This window comes from Cataglyphis hispanica, chromosome 19 (assembly GCF_021464435.1).
Source record: "Cataglyphis hispanica isolate Lineage 1 chromosome 19, ULB_Chis1_1.0, whole genome shotgun sequence".
NCBI lineage: Eukaryota > Metazoa > Arthropoda > Insecta > Hymenoptera > Formicidae > Cataglyphis > Cataglyphis hispanica.
In genome coordinates this window covers 2,337,567-2,362,500 of record NC_065972.1, presented here as the reverse complement: position 1 = coordinate 2,362,500, position 24,934 = coordinate 2,337,567, and the positions used below count along the sequence as shown (strand labels likewise).

At 39.3% G+C, this 24,934-nt stretch overlaps 2 protein-coding genes across 4 annotated transcripts in view; both read right to left on the bottom strand.

Annotated features, from left to right (window-relative positions):
* LOC126856465 (protein lap1) overlaps window positions 1-1,751 on the bottom strand; it is a 21,516-nt gene extending 19,765 nt beyond the window's left edge. For both annotated transcript variants that reach the window (XM_050604982.1, XM_050604980.1), the window contains exon 1: window positions 1,614-1,751. In XM_050604982.1, the coding sequence (XP_050460939.1) occupies window positions 1,614-1,751 (138 nt within the window). The remainder of the gene's footprint in view (window positions 1-1,613) is intronic.
* Window positions 1,752-2,102: 351 nt separating this feature from the next.
* LOC126856475 (acetylcholinesterase-like) lies at window positions 2,103-24,781 on the bottom strand. 2 transcript variants are annotated; one of them, XM_050605001.1, is made up of 9 exons: window positions 24,087-24,781; window positions 14,770-14,909; window positions 9,975-10,360; window positions 9,595-9,825; window positions 8,695-8,986; window positions 7,708-8,343; window positions 7,185-7,346; window positions 6,491-6,666; window positions 2,103-2,252 (listed from the first exon to the last, which is right to left on the bottom strand). In XM_050605001.1, exons 3-9 carry the CDS (start codon window positions 10,345-10,347, stop codon window positions 2,104-2,106), a joined length of 2,019 nt encoding a protein of 672 aa, XP_050460958.1. In that variant the 5' UTR covers window positions 10,348-10,360; window positions 14,770-14,909; window positions 24,087-24,781; the 3' UTR covers window position 2,103. The 2 variants fall into 2 exon arrangements, with proteins under 2 accessions (XP_050460958.1, XP_050460959.1); XM_050605002.1 differs by lacking the exons at window positions 14,770-14,909; window positions 24,087-24,781 and adding an exon at window positions 13,938-14,135.
* Between the last annotated feature and the right edge of the window lie 153 nt (window positions 24,782-24,934).

Here is a 24,934-nt window from a genome sequence, read left to right as displayed (position 1 = left end):
TAGATCGAATTGCCCACCCTATTGCCACTTTTCTGCGTATGTATATAGGTAAACGCACACATGAGAGATGTGGAGGTAGATGCGAAAATGCTGAGTCGGTCTGGGGGAGGAGGCAGCAACGGCAATTTCACGCGACGTCGCGCTCATCTCCGTTGGCTGTTGAGTACGAATCGCGATACGAATGCATCGTGCGCACCATCGGTGCACATTGTGACAAACGAGGGGAAATAATTTACTTCGTTAGATAAATCCTTAATTGAGTATCTTGCGCGCGTTTCGATTTTTCATGTCATTAATCTCTCTCATATCGGAGACTGAAATCTAACGCGATAAAAGCGAACTGGTTGTTATCCCGCCAGATATCAATCGATAATGGAACAATGCAAATGTTGAAAATGATGCCGATACGAGATATAGAATAATGTAATACTGTCATGTCAGATTAGATATGTGATATTTATGAAGCAGAAACATGATTCGTTTTATATCGATTTGAACTGATCCCCCATCGGACAGAAACTGATTCCTTTTTCAACAGAAGCAGACACGTTGATAAGAGAACAGAGTTTGATAGTAGATCAGGTTTTTTTTTTCCCAAAGAATGTAGATCTCGTTATATTGCAAAGGAAGCTCTGCGGGTCCAGTGAGACTTGAGGCAAAATTACAGAAGTCTCACTTCAATCACGGTCTAGATATGTATTTGCATCCGACATATAAAGAGACATACGTATTTCTTATAAAAAATAAGCATCTTTTTTTCTCTTGTGTAAAGTTTTGATAATTCTGTCATGATATAAATTTTGATATATATTTATATTTTTATAATAAAACACTTAATTTTATTTTTAAATTGATAAAAAATAAATTTTTGTACTAAACATTTAATAAAATTTCTAATAAAGATTCTTTCTCTATATTATTAAATTACTGAACACTATATATGCAAAATGTTTAATAAAAAAAAATAGATGGCAATTTTTATAATATTAGCGATTGAATCTCTTTGTGCAATAAGAATATGACATGAAAAATAACGTATCTCGAAAACGATGTATTTCCGAAAATTTTACCAAAGATGTTTAATTTTTATAAGAAAAATACCGGTTTGTATCTTATCTATGTGAAACACCTTGTACATTATCGCGGGGTAATGTCACAGTAAACACGTTGCGATGCAGCGATTCTTGTTCATAAAACCCCCGTATGATGGTGACCCACATAACAATATACGGCAGGGTAGTATAAAGAAAAAAAACGATTTCTATTCGCATTCCAGATAAGGCGAGATTGAAATCGTTGAGCGGCGGGATATGTCAGTCATAACGATAGTTTTACGATGCGACGAGAATTCCCACCGCGATAACTTCCGGTAACTCAAGTTTTCGCATCTCTCTCGCGAATCTTCGCGCACTTTCGAACCTTCGAATCTTCAAATTCTCATGCATTTCCGAACTTTCTTCGCTCTGTTTGCGAACGTCAAATCTGGGAGTGATGATTCAGGAAACTATAGGAACTATAATTAACGCAATTAACCGCATATTGTTTCGCCAATAGTTTCGCGTTATCATCTCCGCTTCGCTATATTGAACCGATACTTCTCGTTATTCTCTTACCCTCTCGTCGTCCTTCGTTTTCGTCGAATCATCGTCGCTTCGAATCTTTCGATCTTCGATTTTCCCCTTTCTCTCCTGGTTACGCGTCAAGAAGTTGAGTTCCGGATTCCACTGGGTTCTCCAAGAGTTTCTCCCCATAGTTTTTCTGACCGAGCGAGATTTCTCTCTCTTTCTCTTTCTCTTTCACAGACGTGGGCATGTTTGTTTTATTCATCGTCGATTTCCTGGCGATCCAGCACTTGTCTACTATTGATATGTCTGTTTCTCACGCGGTGCCGTCATCTTCCCGTTCGTTCGTTCGTTCGTTCGTTCGTTCGTTCGTCTGTTTGCTCGCTTTTCTTCCATTCATCATCCATCTATTCGCGTGCGTTCATCCTCTTCTTCAGGGAGAAAACGGGCCGCCGCTGTTGATGCTGCTGATGCTGCTCGACGGGGCTAGGACGGCGGCTCGTCGGCCGACCACCGATTCGGCGGCAGCGGCGGCTGGGAGCTAAACGATGCCTCTGACGTCGTGCTGGATGTGAGGCAGAATAGTGAGGCCGGTCAATAACAGGCTCAAGATCAGGAGTATCCGGGTCGTGCCGGAGTTGGCAAGGCTCGTGCCGCTGCAGGTCTCCTTGGACGCGATTTCCAGTTTTGCTGTAACAAAAGTCTCGATTTTAAAATAATGATTGCTGATCTCTAGAATTTTAGACTTTCAATTGTACAAATTGTTTGTATATTAAAAAGTTCTACATTCAAATAGTTCGATTCGAACATTCGTATATCTCTTTTCTGTTTAAAAATATTTTTAAATATTAAATAATTTTAAAATATTTTTGTCACTTTTTTTTTACTTAGTGTCATTATTACTTTGAGCCTGTTTTTGTTATTTTTTGTTTAAGCTCAATAAATAATAGCGAATAAAAGATGTTTAATTATGAGCAAGTATCTTTAATAGAGGTGAATCTTTAATAGAGAGATGATCAAAATTTTACTGTTGCCAAATATAAAAGATAATATCAGTCTATCTATATAAAATTTTAACTTGAGAGATGACATTTTTATTAAACTATTAATATAAGTTATACATCTTAGAAATATATGTTATTAATTTTAATTAATGTTGAATTTCATTATCAGCTCAAAACTATATTTTTGCGATATTAAAAAAACAATATATACATTATATTTTTTGTATCAATATTTTCGTTAATTATCAAGAGACACGATAGTATCTCGTAACAACAGAGCAAAGTTTATCTAATACACAAATCAAGTTAAGTTTAATTAGATTTAACTTTCAGTTTTAATTTCTTGCAAAAATAAATATACTCTCTCCCCAAACAACATCGTATCAAGTCTGACTTTCATATTGATCTATATTTAGACCGAATAATCTCAAAGCGAAAAGTGGAGACGCGGGGTACATTTGCGAACTTTATGTAGTCTTTTAAGATCCCTTTCTCTCTCAGATCGACGAGATAGGCAAATTTTTGCATTGTGCGTCGCAAGATCGACGCGCGAGGAAGGGGGATGGGGGAGAGCTTCTCGATCGCCTTGGCGCAGCGAAACAAAACGAACAAGCGCGGAGCCAAGTAAACGGGGGTAGTATATCGGACCAGCAGAACACACGGGGCAGGGGTGATGAAGAATGAGGGTGGGGATGGGGGTGGTGGTGGTGGTGATAGTGGTAGTGGTAGTGATGATGGTGATGGTGGTGGTGGTGGTGGTGGTGATGGTGGTGGTGGTGGTGGTGATGGTAGTGGCGGTGGTGACGGTGGTGGCGGTGGTGGCAGCCGCCAGGCAGGGTGCGGATCGATGTCACGGGTAAGTAACTCGCGGCGCGTCTAAACCGCGTCGTCGCGAATCCGCGCGAGCTTGCACGTGCGATGACGAGGAAATCGCATACATGGCCGAAGAAACTTCTCAACGGGTCGCGAGAACGCGCCAGGCGTTTAACCCCCTTTATCCCACACAATCCTCTCCCCCTTTCTTTCTCATTTCTTTCCCTCCTCATCCTTCTATCTTCGAGACGACAGACCGCGAAACCGCCGACTGATTAATGAAAGGTATCAATCCGTAGCCGAAACACTTTGGCGAGAGAATCTCGATTCTCAACTTCGAGTTTCGATTCTCAATTTTGTATATATTTATTTGCGAAGAAGGCAGCCTGTTTTTTTTTTTTAATTCTCATATTTTGTTATTTGATAATATTTGATGATGTATATATAATTATTCTCCTCGCGAGAGTTCGTCCTGTTGTTTTAATTTCACGTCACATACTTATCTCCGGAAAATTCACCCAAGAGATTTTTTTTCATTTTCTCTTATTTAAAAACGTGTATCTGGCGTTCTTCTAATTATACGAAATACACACATACACACACTAGTATTTTATAATTAATTCGCGTAGATATAGAATATCTTGTATATTTTTTCTGTATTTAATTTATACTAGCATTCCTGGTTTCTTTTTTTCTTTTTGATAATCAGGGAAACGGATGATTTTCGAGATCTGAAGCTAATGTATGAGGGTTGTTGAAAATAGATTTACTTTATACAAATATATAAATACAGTGAGTATTTATATATAGTTATTTATTATTAATAAAATTAACGTTTATTCAAATTAATTTTTAATTTTTAATTAAATTTTGCTGATTTACCGCTTTAGAATTTTACCTAGAAACTATCATTTACAGTTCACATATTTGAAATATTTAAGAAAAATAAGATTTTGATTGTCTCACAAAAATATAGATCGATAATAAATAAACAAATATAGTTCATAGCCTAAATTAGGCTAGATATTTCGTATAAATTAAAAGTTACATTTGCGAATAGATGAAATATTTTGTTTCTCTCTCTCTCTCTCGCTTGAAAGATGACAGATTTAATATTGGTAGCGTCAGTGACGCGTTTCTTAACATTTCTCGCGCGAGAGTGTTTTTCTTTCCGTTCGCGTCTTAACGGGAAAAACTTATAAAACTTATTCCGAAGTTATGCGAAATTTACGAGAGAGTTCGTTATCGTGATCCTTTTCCCGTCGACGTTTCTCCGTCACGATATATGCGTCGAGGGAGCAATGAAATTTTCTCCCTAACAAGAACGATATTTTCGCGCTCGGTCGCGCGCGCGAAACGACAAAAAAGGAACTTTCAGGATAGATATATATATATATATATTTTTTTTTTTTCTCATCTCTATGTATAATACATTCGTCGTAAAACAGCGAGCGACATTACTTTCGTGACCGCGATGACACGCCACGCACGCTACAGTGTTTAATTCCGACACGTCGTAGCGTGCGTAGCGAGCGAGATCAGGGCTTTATATCGTAATCGTAATAATTATCATATAAAGCGACACTGTTTTGTTCAAGTGGATACAAATTTCAGGCCGTTATCGCGAACGCGGAGATGTATTGTATACACGAGCGATAAAAGTTCGTTAATGAATCTGCCCATAGAGACGATCACGCTTCGCGGTGCGTTACAAACGTATGTGATTAATTAATTTGCATGAGGGTCCTGGATTTCGAATTGAATTGTCGACATTTGAGAAGGATCTGTCCCCTCTCTTTATACTTCTTTCTTTTATTTTAAATTAATTATATTAACTCTCGTGTGTTCGCATTTCATTCGCAAAACTCGTCAACTTTTATCTCCAAGAATTTTTCTCTCCTCTTATTCGTGTTTTAAAATAATAAAAATTAATCGAAATATATAAAAATATATATATATAAATTAATCAAAATATTCCTCGTTCTCGTATACGTTAGAATTTTTTCTTCATTTCGATAGTATCTACGGTAGATATTTCGCTCTCATTTTCTTCAACGGTTCTATAGTACAATCATGAATAATTGAATTGCATTTTTGAAACGAGGGGCAACTTGTTAAAATTCTGCGAGCATCTTGCTTCGTTATATTAATCGCGATAATCATACACGAGATACCATGATTATTATTATCCATCAAATAACGATCGGCTACGAATAAGGCTCTCCCTCTCCTGCCCCTCCCCCGGCTGTTAAGAGCGACGGAAAATATAGCTATCGGCGGTTGACTGTATGAAAGGGGTAGACTGTGTATACGTCTCGTAAGATTTCCTCGCGAGATTTCCCGTCGTCGAAGCCGCGGCAGAGCGCGAGCGCCGTCCTTAAGTGGGACACTTGACGAAGCGCACTTGATAGCGGTTCTGAATAAATGATGTAAAGTCGAGCGTTGGCTCGCGTCCGAGTGTGTTTCGTTTCATACACACAATAGCCTCTACGCGATATTTCCGCTTCACCCTTTCTCGAACGCGAATCGAACACGCGGATTCTGTCCTCTTCAAAAAACCTCTGTGCTTTTTCAGCACAGTGGACCCTTATTTCGGTCCGATTTTACGTTATACAAGAGCGTCTGTCTCCCAGACGCTAGTTTCGAGAGAGAAGGGAGCAGGAAGCGTTTGTGTTCGACGTGAATTACCCAGCTACGTCGAGGAATGCGATTTCTCCGAAGCAGTTCTCAAGCGTGCGAGAACAATCAAACGTACTTGGCGCTCAACAGGTGTCATACACAAGACAATCCGCGCGCGGAGCGCGGTAAGTAACGCAGTCGAGGGCCTCGATGGTTCGATGAATTTCAACCCCTGTCATTCCCGTTTACATCTATAATAGGTATAGGGTCGCATTGGTCGCATTTGGATCGATTATTCGATCCAAACGAGATCACCGGTTGCATTCAAAAGACGCAACACGGTCGTGCAATCGCAACGAGTCTTGGATCATCTATGATTGGGGTGAATAATTCTCTCTACTTTACGTTTTCTATAAAAGACCAATCGCCCCCCTCAATAGCGTCGCGTTCTCTAAATTGATGCAAGACTTCTATGACAACTATAATACTTACACGTAGCGCTGAGGAGCTGCGGCAGGTATTTCTTCCAGAAGGCGCACTGTCTCACCCTGGGCCCACTACCGATCTCCGTGCTGTTTATGTCCAAGGTCAGGTACTCTTTATTAGCGGCGGTGTGCTGCGGCCAGTAAGCCGACGACCATCCACCGGCATCGCCCACATTCGGATCCCTGGCCGATCATACAAATCACACGTCTAAATATATCGCAGTCCTGACACGGCAACGAAATATCTCCGAGTAATGGAAATTTTGGGATATATAATACATACGGTAATATACATACGAATCGACATGACGATTAAATAATTCAAGTCGTTGAAATTAATCTATCCACATCATTATTAGATTGATCAGAAAATATTGGTATTTTATCCGTGTATCTAATTAATAAAAAAAAAAAATAATAATTCCAAAATCAATCTAATTATGTATTCAACTTTAAATTTTCGATATAAACATATTTATAAATTATAATATAATTATTTATTACTTTATATATGTATATATATATTTTTTTTTTATTTTTATGTCGATTTTATAGATTATTACTTTTCCAAAATTAGAATGTAATTGTATATTTAATATATTATATATATATATTTGTTTATTAAAAAAATATATATATAAAAAAACTGAAGATTAAAATCAGATTATTAGATTAAAATCAGATTATACATGGAATCTTACCCCGTCTTTGCAAAGTTTGCCCAGTATCTCATCATTCTCCTTGAGAGATGAATCTCCTCTTGCGTAAAGGGTTTGGTTGGATCCAGCGGTTCCCCAAAGATATAGCTTATCTCGTCGGCATGCATGACTCCAGTCCATCGCGGCCATGGATTGTTCGCGGATCTGATTAAAATTGTACTTTTTTTGATCGTATGCGATTAAAGAAGTAAATGAATTTTGTACACATAAATAAATTTATTAAAAAAAAAATTATTAACTTGTTAACCCCTTAATGTATGTCGTTATTAATTCAATTTCAGAATAAAGAGCTAAAAAGATCTTCGTGAAATAGCTTCCGAGAATTCTTTTGATAATTGTTGACAAAAGCACATATAGTTGCACAAGAAGACTATTTTATTAAGAAACTATATCTTAAATAACTGTGTGCGATTTGTTAACTGTCCGAAATAAAATAATTCCAATTTTTCAAAGTTATCACACTGTGCGAATGCCTTGCGCATGAAGTACAAATCGATCTTTTTACCTGTGCTTGAAGTAGTACATATAGACAGTATTGCCGGTGTCGGCGTAACGGCCGGCGAACTCGTTGACGTTGCAGGTGAACTGGTAATCTCCGACCAACTTGTCAAGAGCATCGCGATTCGAATTGGGATCGTCTGGATGTAACCAGTTTGTGTACTCGTAGATAATGGCATGCCGACCGATCTGATTCACATAGGGATTCAACTCGGACACGGCGCTGATGAACTGATCACGCGTAACCTTCACATCCTCAGTACCGTCGATACGAAACAGTTCCGTGAGATAGTAAATGATAAAGTAAAAACCCTCCTCAGTGTTGGAACCCATTAAGATGTTGGTCTTCTTGAAGGACGACGTTGCGAGAGAACGTTGCGGGGTCTCATCGAGGAATGCACCGTCAATCACTGGCACGAACGGAAACTCACAGATCCCGAGAGTGCCCCATTCGTTTTTTACCAACTCCTCCGCGTCTTTTGTCAGTAAACAGTCAATCACTTCGCGCAGATTGTCGCGTTCGTGCGGACAACCGACCGCCTCTGCCAGCCGGATGCCGCGTACGATCGATTCTTCACGCGAGATTATCGCCCACGGCGTGGTCGGTGAGCCCGATTGCATGATGGCCTGGTTGAACAGATTCCTGAAATCAAAAATCCCGTATCGGCTTTTTTAACGAGAATTGAAAAAAAAAACGATCTTTATTTCGCCGTTATTAACAAATAATAATAATATATGAATACAATATTATAATAAATAATTTTAAAAATTTATAATAAATAATCTTAACTTATATTTTTTGGGTGTGTATACTAAATTTTATATAAAATTATATTTTATATAAAATTTATATAAAAATGTATAAAAAATAAAATATTAATTTATATATAAATATAAAATATTGAAAAAGAAATAAAAATAATTATTTCTATATTCCTTCGCTGCTTTCAATCCCTCTGTTTGCTGTCTTATTTAATGTCTGATTTAAACTGACCTGGAAAGCGGTGAGAGAAGGTGCATGGAGACAGAGACCGCGCCCGCACTCTCGCCAAAGAGCGTGACGTTTTCGGGATTGCCACCGAAAGCAGCAATATTGTCGCGCACCCACTGCAGGGCCATCATTTGATCAAAGAGACCGGCGTTACCGGGCACATCGGACGTGCCAAAGTACAGGAAGCCGAGACTAGCCACGCGATATTGCATCGACACCACGATCACGTTCTCCTCCGAGACAAGGGTTTTGTGATCGTACACGTCGAGAGTGGCCGAGCCGGAATAGAAGCCGCCTGAAAGAGAGGTCGCAGAAATCCTAGGATTTTACGGCCGCACAATATATTGCGGACACATATATACATTCATATATATATATATATATATATATATATATATATATATATATTTATTTTATTTTTATTTTTATTTTTTTTTAATATTATTTGTACATAATATTAAAATTTGTTATATGTATAAAAATTAAGAAAAGAAATTATGTATATATTATGTTATAATTAATGATAAATTTTTATATAATTATATTTTTTTTCTTTCACGTTTTATTAATTTTCTAGTGTAGTACTAGTATAGCTTCAAAAGGTTCCCATAATTTATTTCACAAAAACGCAGTATGACGTTGCTAACGTCATTCAGAATACGACTGTAGAGCTTAGGCAAAATGGCTTTCAATAATACTTCCGACAGTTTTACAGTCGTTGGTAGAAATATACAGAGAGGACTATTTCGAAGGAAAGGCATCTTAAACGATTACATATTACATAATGCTTCTCAGAACTTCTTGAAGCTATAACAAAGCGTATAACAAAGAACAAAGCTGTCACTGCACCAGGTGCGAAATGAACGATAGACTGATGATGGATTCTCATCACTGGGAACTCACCACCGAATATCCATACCATGACAGCGGCGTTCGTAGGCCTAGGTCGCGGCACTACCACGTTCACGTACAGGCAGTCCTCGCTCAGCGGCGTGTTCGGATTCCACATGGTGGCACCGGAGAAGTCGCCGAACACCGTGTCGAGGATCTGCACGCAGCTGTTCGGCAGAGTGGTCGCGTTTAGCACGCCCGACCAGCGTTCGACCGGTCGCGGATGGCGAAACCTCAGCCGACCTGCACAATCAGGATCACAGGTCAAATATAAGATCTACTTAATATTAATCCTCTTCAATAATTTTGTTATTCGTTTTCAATTTTCTCAATTTTTTATAAGTTTTTAAAATTTTTTTCCTTTCTCGCTTTTTTTCCCTCGCAAAGCTTACCAAGAGGTTTTTGGGCGTAAGGTATGCCGAACCAGGCATCGACCTCCTTGCCAGTGGTGGCGGTTAGAGTCTTGCCGCGGACCATACCCTTCCTGATACGTATGACCATCGGATCGCCGGTGAAGGCGGACGCTCGCGGTAGCTCCTCACTGATCCTGGAACTCCTGACGTCGAATTCTTCGCGCGACGACAACGATGACGACGACGACGATGCCTCCTGCGCGACGTGCAGCTCGTGTTCGTGATGTCTGCTACGATGAGACGGCAAACTGCGGCAAGGATCCGGCTGCAGGAGGAGCAGGATCAAGCTCAGCGCCAAGAGGACCTCCAGTCTGCCGGGGCCGGTTCGCCAGGAACTTTTAGGATTCGACATCCTGCCTGCTCGGCTGCAAGAGAGCAAAACAAATCGTTAATATCGTTAATTATAAATATATTGTAAAAAAATTATAATCGCATCTACACGTGTCTGTGCAAACGGTTACTTTTGCAAAACTATTAATTGTAATTAATTTGTTTTTTTTTTTTGCATTAAATCTCGTAAGGTATATTTAGATACATATATTTATTATATACGTACGATGCAAATGAAAATAAACAAATTACTTGGTATACAAATGTTTGAGGGAACAATTCTGCGTGTCACGTTGCTTCCGATTACGTCTTCCGTTTTACGATCGGAAATGTTGCGATGAAAGAGTGCGAGGGATTAATCTATCGGAAACTGCCCATTTCTCATGTGACAAATGATAGGGAGATTCGCGATTCTTAAGAGTGAAAATGTTATTCACAATAATTATATAATCCCTATATGGGATGAAAAAATAAGTAATGCTTTTGTATGTGTTGAATACGCGTTCGTAAAAAATTTATGTTATTGGCATCTCGCAAATTACATTATATTTTTGTATACATATATATCGAGTATATCGCGAGCACATATTTCCAACCAGAATGTGTTATGTTTCATACGGTTGACGCAAGCACGGTTGATATGAAAGATACAAGCGCGAAAGAAAAATGCGCCAACGGCGGTGCATAATTGCAAACGCATTAATTTCAAAACAATCTGAAGGAAAATAAATCTCTCAAATTTTATTGGATGGATTTGAAGAAAAAGAGAAGCCGGGGATGATTTTCGAAGGATTCGGTTTCCGTCAAAATGTCATCGTGTCAATTATGTTTTGTCCTCGCGGAGATAACTTTTCGAGGGGTGTTTTATAGAAAAAAGTAAGTTTAGAAGCGCGTATGACCAACAAGGGATGTCGCGAGAAATTAATATATTAATCTTCTTGCTTAAATATTCACTTTCTCTTATCTACCCTTCTCTCAACAACTCCCTTTGCTCCGAACTCCCCTTGGTGCAAAGTTATCTTCATATGACAAAGTAACCCTAACCGAGGTGGTAATTGAAGCTGCCTCGCGGTGAAACACGAGACATTGCGGTTTTCAGCATCCGAAACCACGTCGATAAAATTGATTAATATTTGATTTAACTAAGTTAATTTAATAAGTATATTATATATTCAGCAAATCAATTTAATATATTAATTAGATATTACTTAAATTATATATTAATTATTAATTTTAAATTAGCGTTTCAATATTGATTTACAGATTGACGATATGGATTAGGCATTTGCTGAGAAAGAAAAAATATTATTATATGTTTCCTCCTTTCAAAGATGTTTAAACAATAATACAGAGTGTGTATGCGTGTGTGTGTGTGTGTGTGTGTGTGTGTGTGTGTGTGTGTGTGTTTTATTCTTACCATTTTTTTCTCGTGAATGTAAAGATGCATCGATAATTTTGTTTATCGGAGAAACGCACACACATAAAAAGATTCACGTAAAGTGGTTGTTGCACGATTATAAAAGACTCTGGCATCCTTGGACAGAGGCAACTATTGCAATTATTATAATTGGTTTCGTTTGAATAATATTTACATGCTTCTTTCTATTCTGATACCACTTCTCCGCTGAGCATTCATGATATTGTCGTGGTAAGGCCGTTATATAATTGACGGACAGATGATACGCGACCTTAGATAGACCTTGCTTATTTTCCCGCATATTTTTGTAAGTTGATGAATTTTGAATTTCTACCATTCGTATGCATAATTGCAGTCCCGATATATGTTATTATTATACTTTGTTTAAATGTTATTTGCAATATTAGATTTGTGTCATTCAAAACTTAAAATAGTGAAGTGTTTTCCAACTGATAATTTACGTCGATATTTTTTCATCTTGGATATCAAACTTTATATAACCTTATATATATGTCTATGTACCTGTGTGTCGATGTACTTGTGTGTCGAAACCTGAACATTTTTTACGTCCGCGTTAATATTCTCGATATATCGAAATAATGCATAATGAGTGTAGCGATACACAATGTATCGGAATTACAAATTAAAGCGTATCCTGTTTTAATAAAATCTACAACGCTTTAAACGCAAATTTTCGATGATTCATCAGGGTTATTTATACAGTACAAAACATTTTAATAAGATTGCAATCTTGCAAGTCACAGTGCAATGCTATAGAAACAAAACATCGAAAAAAAATATTTTGACTTATAAAGTATTAAAAATATAATTTTCATCGCGTTTAATATTTCCTTTTCTTTTTACACATCGAATATTTTCGACAGGCTAATCTAAATTATTTAAATACATATAAAATAATGATTAAAAAATCACGAGAGGTGACATTTTGCAATTAATTATCGATTTTAATCGATAATTTTAATCGATAAATGAAATAGAAGAATACATTTTAAAAATGACACGAGAACATGTTAGAATATTTACAGCATTGTTGCATCGATAGATATATTGCATCGCATTTACAATATTGCAATTATACATCATAATATTTCTGATATTTTTTATGCAAATAATGCGTAATCTCTTTATGATAAATAATTTTTTTTTTATTTAGAATCAATATTTCCTTAGCGAGATTGTCTTGAATGCTTATCATTACTTGGGAAATGCTTTCCGTTTTTTCCAACAAAATATGTTTCTGTAACTAAGTCTTGAATTTTAAATTCTATTACAAAGTCGATATAATAAAATGTAACTTTTTTAATACTAATTAATTTTAACATTACAAAAAGCTTCTTTTACAATAATTTGAAAACTATCGGTGTCTCGAGAGTTTTGCCAAGTCGGCTTTCAAAATTAACTAAACAAAGTGTCGTTAAAAAATAACGTGCAACAAGTAATATCTTTATTCGTTATACTCTTTCGATGGAAAAAAATATATTGTGAAGAGAATATATATAATAAATTTCCAAATGCATTTTCGCACACCGAGATGATAATGTATGCGCGCCGTGCCCGATAACACGCGTCGATTTTGTCCCTCCCTCTCTCTCTCTCTCTCTCTCTCCCTTTCCCCGTCTCACACACGTTAGGAGGGATTAGTAGGATGATAGTAGTCTCTAGTTACACCACACGAAGGTCCACGTTGATTAGCAACTTCCTTCTACGTGTTCCGAACGTGCGTACGGTCACACGCAGCGCGTCCACGGGAACCATCGTCGCACGCGGAAGTTTACACACGAGGCCGCGGCTGTAAAACGCGTCATCAGAAATTGGAATTTATTACTTTACTTTAACACGTTACAGAGTTGTACTGTAATTAAAATATTCATGAGAAAATTACGCCGAAACAACGTTGCGATTCTCCAAGCAAATTCGCGATATCGATTATATTTAAATATTTTATTTAATTAGCAGCACAATTAGTATCTATTCAATTTAATGCTCTTAATGTTTTCCTCTTTATTCCAATTATTCAACTCATTCGAATAACGTCTAGTTTTATCGATTCTCAGAACCTTTCCAGACCGTATAAGTCTGTTAATTTTTTTGTCTTCAAGAGGCAAAAAAAACAAGAATAAAAAGGAGAAAAGTAAGGGTGAATCGCGGATTAAGATCTTTCCTTTCAGACTCACCCCGAGGTCTCTCTCGAAATTTGTCGCGCGATACTTTCTCGTCGACGTCCTCTCGTGCGTTCTCCTCCCGCTTATATCGATACTTATGACAGTTAATTAGTTACTCGATTGGAGTCATGCGCTCGCGTTAAGGATAGCGAAGGATTATCGCGATTACCGTGACAATAATGACTATTTCGGCGCCCCGCCGACGAAGCACTGACGACGACGATTGGCAAACGGTCACGAGAGTGACAGCGCGAGGCCGTCGCCGCATTAGAGCCACGAAGCCGACTAGTTACTTCCCTTGGCACACTGCGGCAGCATTATACATGATGCTTGATATTATATAGATAGATAGATAGATAGATAGGGTCGTGATCCATAGCAGCGCGGCTGAAATTGCGCGTAGATTGATCGCCGAATTTTCGAGAGAGCTTCTTCCGTGAGATACAATATAATTTTGTGTTTTTATTTTTAATATTTTTATTTTATCTTTTTTATTTTTAAGGATTACTATAATCGATCTGAGGAAATATTCATCGAATTATTAATTGCAATCGTTGTTGACATTCAACTGCTGTTATAATTACTCTTAAATTAAACTCTGTCTCCTTACACTTTATCTAATTATATTAAAGAATCGTTTTTTGATCAAAGCGTGATAAGATAAAGGGATAAAAAGTAGCTCTTCTCTTCCAAATCACACGCTTTATTCCGAGGATAAAGTAACAATTGCGCTGGTATCCATCTGGAAATTGAATTCCAGATTTACCTCCATTTTTTCCCCTTTTCTCTCTTTTGAATCCTCTGTTCTGACTTATCTCTCTATCTTTTTCTCTCTGATACTTACAGCGAGGAAGACGCGAGGAAGGTGCTCGATTAGATTTCAGACAACGGCGATGTCCTCCTCCGAATCCGCGACAGGCAGATCCGCTCTCTTGCCCTGCCCCTCTCCGTCTACATTCTTTGTTCGTGGAGCATCGTCCGTCTCTGCAACAGAACAGCGTAGACTGACATGAGCGATCGGAGAGATTGAACGAGGGTGTGTCGGAAGCGAGGGATGAAACACACTGACAAACGGGGACCGTGGGTTCATTATTTGCGGATTACTACGTTATGGAAGAAAGAGGAGAGAGAGAGAGAGAGAGAGAAACGCGTTTGTCATTTAGCCCTCAGGGCAATAGAGACAGGCATGCACATCAGATATAAACGAAATATAGCGCAACAAAGTGAGTGTAGCATCAAGAAAGAGATAAAGATGAAAAGGAAAAGATAAATGATTGCTAGAAAATAAGCGATGAATAGAAAAAAAAAAGAATAAAAAGAGTTCCATTTTAGCGATAAGACTGGCTCTGTCGAAAATACTCGATTACGAAGTTTGGTCGCGTAGCGAGCAAAAATCTCTTGTGTTTTCTCCTATACCTCCTCCTATCAAACCTGATATTTCCAGCAATCTCATTTCTCCCCGCGGGCGATCTACGATTTCGTTATTTCACGTATTCCACGTGCGTCGCTGGTGAGAACGAATGCCGAAAGACGCGTGTGACATGTACATACACATACATACGTACACATACATACGTACACATATATATATATATATATATATATATATACATATATATATGCTTATTAGAAATTCCAGTCGTCCGTGTATCCGCCTTCCCTCCAACGTGGAATTCGCATATAAACGGGAAATGAAAAGCACTCCGCGTGCGGGATGTGGAGAATCTTTTCGCGCGCTCGAAGAGGAAGGGACGAGAGAGATCTCGGAGTGTACGAATTAAAGTACATTTCGAGGCAAATTTTATGAAGACATTTTATAATGCCCGCGTTAACTCGATAATTAAACGCATGGTAATTATGAAATTGTGAAAGTTCCTGAAAATTATTCGTCCGACTCGAAATAGTCCGCCTCGTTCTATTCTCGTAAAATCGCTCACCCCCTGTTAAGGCCGCCCCGTTTAATTGAACTGTCTCTTTAAGGATAACCGAAGAGCGACAGCTCACCCCGCTCGGTTCGGACGATATCGGACGGAACGTCTGCGAATTTTCGTCACACACAGACACACCGACACAGGATGCAGACACACGGACGATCGTTGACCGAGAAACGAAAGGTCAGGGCGTCACTGCCTCAGCTTGGCTGGCTGCACTGCGGCTCGTTGAGGATTTTGCGACGCGGACATTTAGGAAATCATCCCTTGCGAGAGCGGGGGTGAAAAACGAGAACCAACTCTGCTCGACGTAGTAATATGCATCGACAGTTCTATATCGGGCGTTTCAAAAAAAGTTTATCGAATCTTTCACGTCCTTCTCACCGCAAAGATCTCGCGGTCAAATTTTTTCGTTAAAAACATTTTTGTTAATTACAAAAAATAAAATCAAAAAACGCCATTTTTTAGCGAGGACAAATTAAGTTCCAGGGAAAAGGAAATAGATGAGAGTAGGTATTCAAACGGTCTATTTAAATAAAAATTCAGTTAAAACTTTTTTTTTTTTTGAATTGATACTTTCGCTCATACATGAACGCACGTAAAATAAAAAATACGAAAGTAAGTATTATCATTAAACGACGAGCTTTCCGGATCGCTGTAATGAAAGAAAATATTCTATGATTTTGGGGACACCCTGTAGAATACGGTACCGACGTTTCTCGGGGTATTTCTGCGAAAATAGCGCGCACGGGCATTCTTCTCTCGTGACGCGGAATTTTCTATTGCGTCCGCTCGAGGATGAATCGGTACCGCGGCATTGTTTACAGCCTCGTTCATCCGGATGAACGATTTGTACTCGTCCAAGTACTCGTCTCTTCAAGCGTCTATGCCGGAATAACACCGCGAGATAACGTCTAGGGATGGTGTGTTCTTTTTGGAAATTTTTGGAAAATAATTAACGATCGAGGCACGCTCTCGTCCCTTTAATTATTCTCAACTCCGATTATACGTCATCGACGTTCTTCGTCCTCTTTCTTGCCAAAGACACCCAAGTGTCGGCTTACATATTCCGCCATTGCGGGTAGGAAACACGCGAGGCGGGTCAGTCGGACCCGCAGTCTCGTCTCTATGACAGGGTAAAAGCGAGCGTGTATCGCCGGGTATCATCGGGGAAGAGGGATGAACGGGGAGGAGTTATGGATGGCCCACGGACACGCTAACCCAGTGACATCTCTAGGTCAGCCCGACCGTTTGCCATATCCTCCACCAGCACCGCGTATTATCAGATCAGCTTCGATTGAGGCCGAAAGAGATATCTCGGTCCCAGCGACTTATTTAGGACCCATTGTGACAGAGATTGAAATTTGTCGCGCGATATTCTAAAGAAGACGAATATACCTGCGAGAGACGTAAAATATAGGAGATAAATGTATGCCTCGCCGCATCGATCATAGTAATAATAACAATAATGAATTTTTAATACACACACACTTGATATCTGATTGCAAGGTTTAAAGAAAAATTGTCGTTCAAGAATGATATTCCTGGATAAGTGAACGCTTATCAAGCGGATCGCGAGTTAACACGCGACACGAGTATCGAAAATTGAAAATGAACAGAGGAGAAAGACGCGTAAAAGAGTGGAAAGAGAATATACATCGATAATACACGTTATCGGATCGCGATAGAGACGCATTCGGCGACGGCGAGCGGGCAATCCTTGACCCGGTTACCCGCGTAAGCGAGCCAAATATTGACCTAATCTAACGGCGACTCGCCGCGCCGCTTCGCGTCCGAAGCCCGCTGCGTTTTTTTTTAGTCGACGGGGTTGGGGAAAAGGGGGTGCGCAACGTTAAAACTAAAGGTCTCCCGCCTCGTTAACTCTTTCTCTCTCTCTCTCTCTCTCTCTCTCTCTCTTTTTTGCGCGAGTCGACAATTCCGAATACATTAACGATAATAAGCGAAGCGGGCGACGCGCCAACTCCGTGAAAAGTAATTGAGATTCATCGATAAGCCGACCTGTGTATATGTGTGTGTATGTATTTTATAAATTTTACGAAAACTTTTCTCCCTGATTTTTCTGGCCCAGTTTGTCACGGGACGCGTCAAAAAACATACGGCCGTAAATGATTCTTTCGCGAAGGAGAGAGAGAGAGAGAGAGAGAGAGAGAGAACAGATAATATCGGGCCGCCGGTTGATATTTGGCGGGCAATCGGAAATTCGCTCGTTCGTGTGGCATGCGCGATAAAACAACGGCAACCAGAATGTACCAGGCACCGAACCAGACACCGAGTCCTATTTTCTCTCACAATCAGTCTCATTCCTCGATGTTTCCACCCTCCCTCTTTTTTTTCTCACTTCACCTCCGTCACCCCAGACTCTCCCCCCGAGCTTTCTTTCTTCGGTCGATCTCGCGGGCTAATCGTGGAACGGATCAATCCTCTCGGAATGGAATTTTGTGGGATTTCCTTTTCTACAGAACCTTGCTTTTATTAGAAGAAAAGAAAGAAAGAGCTAGCTCTCGACAATTGAAAAATCGGAGTACATTAGGAATAAACGTGAATATCAAAATGCCCAAATATATATATATATATATATATATATATATATATATATATATATAGCAGCAAATATATAGTAAAAAATGATAATTCGATAAAATCTCAAAATCGCGAAGAAGGACGTTTTTTATTCATTTTATATTTTAAACTCTCCATGAAGAGGAAGAATGACAAGATTCAGAATAAAAAATTTATTATTATAGAGAAGTAAAAAGAGAGAGAGAGTAATCTCGACGATTTCAATTATCAAACAAAACGCGCGTCCCTGTTTCGCGCGTATTTATTCCCAGAATCAATTCTTCGGAGCAAAGACAAAAATAAAATTACGAGAGTATGCACAGTGAGTGGAAGAGACCACGATATAATCGATAAAAGTGCCAACATATTTATGAATTACACACAACAATGAGACAATTTTTAATAATAGAAACTAATTTTTGATCATATGTCATCCAGAGAAGGGCACCGAATCTCTATTCGGCTCGCTTATTCATCTACATCGTTATATTGTAAATTTTTTTTTTTAATTTATACTCGTTTTTATCTAAATTTTCAGATCTGGATGTCTGAATAAAATTTTAGAATCTGTCTTATTCATCGGAATCAATTTTAAAAGTTCAGAAGAGTGTGTATCTAAAAATTCGGACAGTGTCTGCAAAAAAGGCTGCAGACACTTTGCATCTGAAGTTTTAGTGAATTTTTTTTTATATTGTAAAGAATTTACGGGAGCACATATTTCGCTTCTCTCTCTATTTCCGATCAGGTGATTGACAATGACAGTACCGCATTTTCGAGCGCACATACGATGACGACGACAACACGTACGGCCATTGCGTCGCATCGCATCGTGCCGCGTCGCGTCGCGTCGCAGCCGCAATGCAGCGCGATGCAACCCGGCAAAGAAAAATCGTTCGCCGGCCGAAACCCCCTCGGGGTGCCTTCCTTCTTTCCGTTTGTTCCTTCGTTTGCCGGTTCCTTATTTTCGATCGTCTTTCACCGATTACTTCCGCGATGATCGAACGAGACGGCGCGATCGACCTCGCGCGATCATTCGGCAAATTCAAACTTAATGCGAGAGGTGTTTTTAAATTCAGAAAAAAAGAGAATTCGCTATACACGCTTTTAGTAAATACATATAAAAGGACAATGTATTGAGTAATAATAATATTATTAGCGGAAGTTTTAGGCGAAGAGATCTTTTTCTCCATCCGTGGTAAAATTAAAATTTATATAATAAAATTGTTACAATATAAATAATTATTATAATTATATTATTACTTTTGTCATATAAAAATAATTCGATCACGTGCGAGAAGATAGAATGCAGATCAAGAGATTCGGCGAGTTGTTATTCGAAAAATCCCGTGCTTCGTCGATTTATCGCTTTAAGAAATCGCGTTAAGACGACGTACGGACTTATATAGGTACGTTCTTGAAACGCGGCCGGCTCTTAAGCGCTGATTTCATCAACGGTGAAACGTGACTTTGCACTCGCGAGGATACTCGAGTCTTTATCTACAAAAGATTTCGAAGCAACTACATTTACTCGCGTTTAAAGTGAAATGTAATATTCTTAGTAACGCAATTAAAAAAAAAAAGAAGAAAAAATATTTGTATATGTGTTGTAGTATTTAAAAAAATATTATTAATATTCTTAAATCCGTAAAAAAAAACATCTTCAATAGATAATAATTACACGTGGGATGACTTTGACCTATTTAATACATATTTATAAATCCTTGGAAAAAAACGCGTGTGTGTTTTTCCGAAAAACAATTTACGACATTACCTATCTGCAAATGCGAATAATTTGATTGTGACTGAAATGGAAGTAATTATAAATTTCAATTTACGACATAATGAATATTCGACGACAATGCAATAATACATACAGTTTCGTCTACATAAAATGAAATGACTGTTTCAGTATTATTATTTTTAAATAAAAAAGGAACGATTGTAATATAATAATCCACATAAAAATTTATTTAAACTTTTTCGATTTTGTATGAATCTCATTAAAGGGAAAAAATAAAAGAAATAAAACTTTCTGTCTTTTTTTTAAGTCTAGATTCCAGTGCTCGGAATTCTCAAATGATCGAAGTTTAAAAAAGAATTTCAAGATTAAACTTTAAATTCTTTGAGCTTGAAAAGATACATATATATATTTAAATAGTTAAATTTATTTAAATTGATTTTTTTTAGATTACATTAAATAAAAAAATAGATAGAAGCCGTTTATCTCCTTTTTATCTCGAATAGTATTTTTGTTCCAATTTTCTTTAAATCGTTTCAACTTGATTTGATTAAACCGTTTAATAAAACAGATCATGACTATTGTTTTAACACAAACCTGTTATCGGTCCAACATTTCCACTTCGAATAGTTCGAGTCATCGCAAATTGTTCGAATCTTTTGCGCCGCAAGCTCTGACAAGCCAAACTCTCTATTAACGAAACCGAGCGATTGACGGCGAATTTCTCGCGTCGCGTCTCGTCAGGCGTTTGCTGATAAAACGATGACAGTCGGCGAGTTGAATCGAGGAAATGCATAATTGTGGAATCGAGCGTAGAGTCGGCTCGGTCACATGGTACCTCCTATTTTTAGTCCGATCCTGATTGGGTGTGCAAACGAAAAGCAAAGGCCAAACCACCCCCGCGCGTGTTTGCGCGTCCAACATTTGCTCTCCGCGTTCACGCTCCGTTTCCTCTCTTCCCTTCTTTCCCCCAGCATCCGATAGCTTTCCAACTTTTCCCTTCTCGCAGTTAGGTCGATTTTCGCGCTTTACCGAGCTTTCGACTAACATTCCTTCATTTGTTATCGGATCGCATCGATTCGAACATACGCGTGAAAAAACGTGAAAAATCAAACTCGCGAATGAATCTCAATAAAGATGAATTACGGATGCGTCCGGTTATCCGAAATAGCACAATCTTGTATTAAAGAAAAACTTGAGGTCGCCTTCTCGTGTCGCAGTCGTATCCATTTTCGCATCCTCGTCGAGAATTTTTAACACGATTGATCGAGACTGAATCAGATCAAGATCGAGAAATTCTCGCGACGAAATCGGACGACACGCTTAACGGATGCAGAAGCTGTCGCCGATCCGTGAAAATCTCGACGAGCGATAAATTATCCCGATTATTGCCGGTTATAACTTTAGATAAAAATAGAGGATCGCTCTCTCTCTCTCTCTCTCTCTCTCTCTCTCGTGTATATAGCGAATGTGTGTTAGTAAATAATGGCAGGACACGATCGAACGTAACGTATTAAAGTATTTACAGAGGCCTCTATGCTAAAAGAGCGATACGCGATGTTGTTTCGCCAAAGTGACGTGTGTTTTTTTTTCGCTTCTACATTCTAATCGGGAGGAACAGTTTGACAGATATAACAGATGACGACGACGTTGCCGTAATATCGTAGCACAAAGTGTCGTAGCACAAATTGGATAGGAAATTAGACTCGATTCTACCAATAGAGCGAAAGAAAAGCCTCTTTGATTAAAATGTTTTTCTTTCGACATTGGCGATACGTCGTCATCAACGACATTACGACTAGGCAAAGTAAGGAGCGATAACAGGCCTAATGACAAGTCTTCATTTGATAGAAATATCACTCGCTTTTATCTTATAATGGCTAGCGTTAATTTGCGAGAAACACTGCCGAAGCGTCGAAAGTCATATTTAAGAGTATTACATAGAGAGAAAGAAATCACTCTCCTTTATTATCTTACTCTCTTTATTGTCCAAGATTATTCTCGAGTAAACACTGAATTTAAGCGCGTCGTTATTGGCGCGTTATAGTAACTTAAAAAAAATAAAAAAAATAAAAAAAAAATAAATAAATAAAAAACGCCAAACGCACATCACTCTCGCTTCACTTCAAATACCCGAAGAAGTACCTAACTTTTTCGCTCAATAATAACTCGGGACGTTATCGATAGCGTTATCCTTTATCGTTTTCGTTTCTTTGATACTAGCGTAATTGTTTATCGCTGTCGTACTTACTTATCATTCTGTTGCAGAAACTAATCCGATTACGGGCGAACGATCGTGACCTAAAATCGATCGTGTCGTTTCGCGGTACGCTGCTGCATAGTGGTTAATTATTCCACAACGAGTAACCGGGGGTGGAGGGGAGGATGGCCGGAGGGGATGGATAATGGTGCGGCCTTTAATCGACACATTATCCAGTATACCTCGCTCATGTAAAAAATTTATGTAAAAGCACAAATCGAGACGATCCTTTTTAAAGAAAGGATGTACCGTACTTACCGTACTTACTGTAGTCAGTAGGGGGAAAAAAGTGAGAGAGAGAGGGAGGGAGAGGGAGAGGGAGAGAGAGAGAGAGAGAGAGAAGCGTATTAAAAGCCTATAATTTAAAGAAAAAGTTGCGCGGAATCGACACGTCGTTTTACATTACGTACATCACAAAAGATCTGCAAATGTGTGAATTCAAGTTTTTTTCGATAAGAAGAAACGTACACCTATACTTATACATATATATACTCGGCGAAAGAAAAAGCCAGCGTACTTAAAGTACGCTGGTTTATCATTTCAAAGAGTAGAGAGTCACGGTATAGACGCGTTATTTATCATATTATGCAGATCAAAAAGATCTGAATATCGATCGAATGAGATATGTCAATAAAAAAAATGTATGCAAGTGCGCTTAGACTTTTGGCAAAGCAAAAAATTAATAAATAACATACAGAGGAAAGCTGAAAAATTTTGAAGAGCGATCGCAGGGAGATCGAGCGCATATTTTTATAATGCTACTCTCCTTATCTGGAAAACTCATCGCTTCTCTTGTAAAACTCATTTTAGATTCGGATCTTTAATTCGCGACCGAACATTGCGAGACATATAATTTCATGCACCCTGTGTTTACATACATGTATATGTATGTACATGTGTATCTTGTATCCTTGTATTTTTGTATTTCGAATGTTTTCTACTTCACGCGATAATTTCGCCGCAAATTATAGCTCGTTTAAAATAAATTCAGTCATTAAAAAAAAAAAAAAAAAAAAAAAAAAAGAAAGATTTACGAAGCGGAAAATTCGACGGGCGCAATTTCGCGATTTTAATCGGAGGGAAAGATTAAAGTGAGGAGAAAGTCTCGACGATGCATTACGAAATGGAGAATTGGACCCGTTCTTCCGAACTTTGATTTTGATCGCGAACAAACGATCCGGACTGCGGATGCTCCGAGTCAGCCGTCAACCGTCACAGGCCACCCCTGCCGCCTGTCATCTACGCAGCCCCACGCAGATCCACGCAGCTCTCTCTCTATCTCTCTCTTTCTCTCTCTGTCTCTCTCTGCATGCTACAACCCGCCGTCGCAGACATTCACGGCCTTCTGCGTCGCGTTCCGCCGGGGGCCGCGCGGAGAGGATAACGAGCATAATGAGGAATAGAGAAAATAATGAGAGAAGAGACGAAACGAAGTAAACGAGATGATGAAACGAGGCGCGATCGTAGACGAGAGGCGTATATTTTTTAGGGGAGATCGCGTAATAAAACGAGAGAAATGGAGAGAAAGAGGGAGGGAAAGAGAGAGGGGAATCGATCTTCGGAACACACAGTACACAAGAGAGAAGAGGGAGAGAGAGAAAAAGAGAGAGAGAGAGAGAGAGAGAGAGAGATAAAAAGAGATAGGCACTTACCGCTGCGAAGCGAGGTAGCGTCTGTTCGTCGTCGTCCGTTGGCGGAACGTCGTCGACGAGGAAAAGAGCGAAATAGAGAGCAATCTTCCCCGAGTGTCCCAGCGTCTCCTCGCGATACGTTAACTCTCTTCGGCAAGTAGTCACAGTCTCCAACACTACCGCGCGAGAAAAAAATCACTCATGAGCGAGCGAACAACCACCCTCCTCTTCCTTTTAGGCCGGCTATCCGCAGCGGCGAGCCGCCGCGGAGATTGCGAGCTACTCGCAGACGGGAAGAGAGATAGATAGAGAGAGGGCGAGAGGGAAAACAGAGTCCTTTTCTGATAGGATTTCTTGTCTCACATTTCTTCTCGCGCGATGTTACTACATCCAGATTGAAAACACCGATCGGCCTGCGGTGTTGACGATGGTGTTGACGGTGCGGCGATGTCGGGCCGACGACTATGACGATGATGACGACGGCGACGATGATGATAATGATGACGACGGCGACGACGACGAAAATTGGCAGCGGCGGGACCAAAACGGCGAGCGCAGAAAGAGAGAGAGAAGTAGGCCGGTTAACCGTTCAGGCCGCACTGAAGAGTCGAGCGAGCCGAGGGTTAGTGAGGGTGAACCGGCGGGCGGCCTGGCATCCCTCCTCTCGCATCCCCTACACGCACCCCGCCACCGCCAACGAACACCCTCAACCCTCTCGCCCGCCATCCCGTCGATTGCCCCGCTCTCGCTCCCGTTACGTCGCTTTACTCCAAACCCTTGGCATAACGAAGAGAACCTGGAATTTAAAGCAGGATAGTTTATAGCACAATGATAGTGTAATAATGCAAACAATTATGTCTGCATAATGG

Bases quoted from the DNA above. Each gene is read 5' to 3' on its own strand.
- LOC126856475 (XM_050605001.1), bottom strand. From the start codon at position 10,347: ATGTCGAATCCTAAAAGTTCCTGGCGAACCGGCCCCGGCAGACTGGAG. The intron at 7,347-7,707 runs GTAAAAAGATCG...AATTTTAATCAG, and splicing joins ATGTACTACTTCAAGCACAG to ATCCGCGAACAATCCATGGC. The intron at 2,253-6,490 runs GTAAGTATTATA...CTTTTGTTACAG, and splicing joins GCAGCTCCTCAGCGCTACGT to CAAAACTGGAAATCGCGTCC.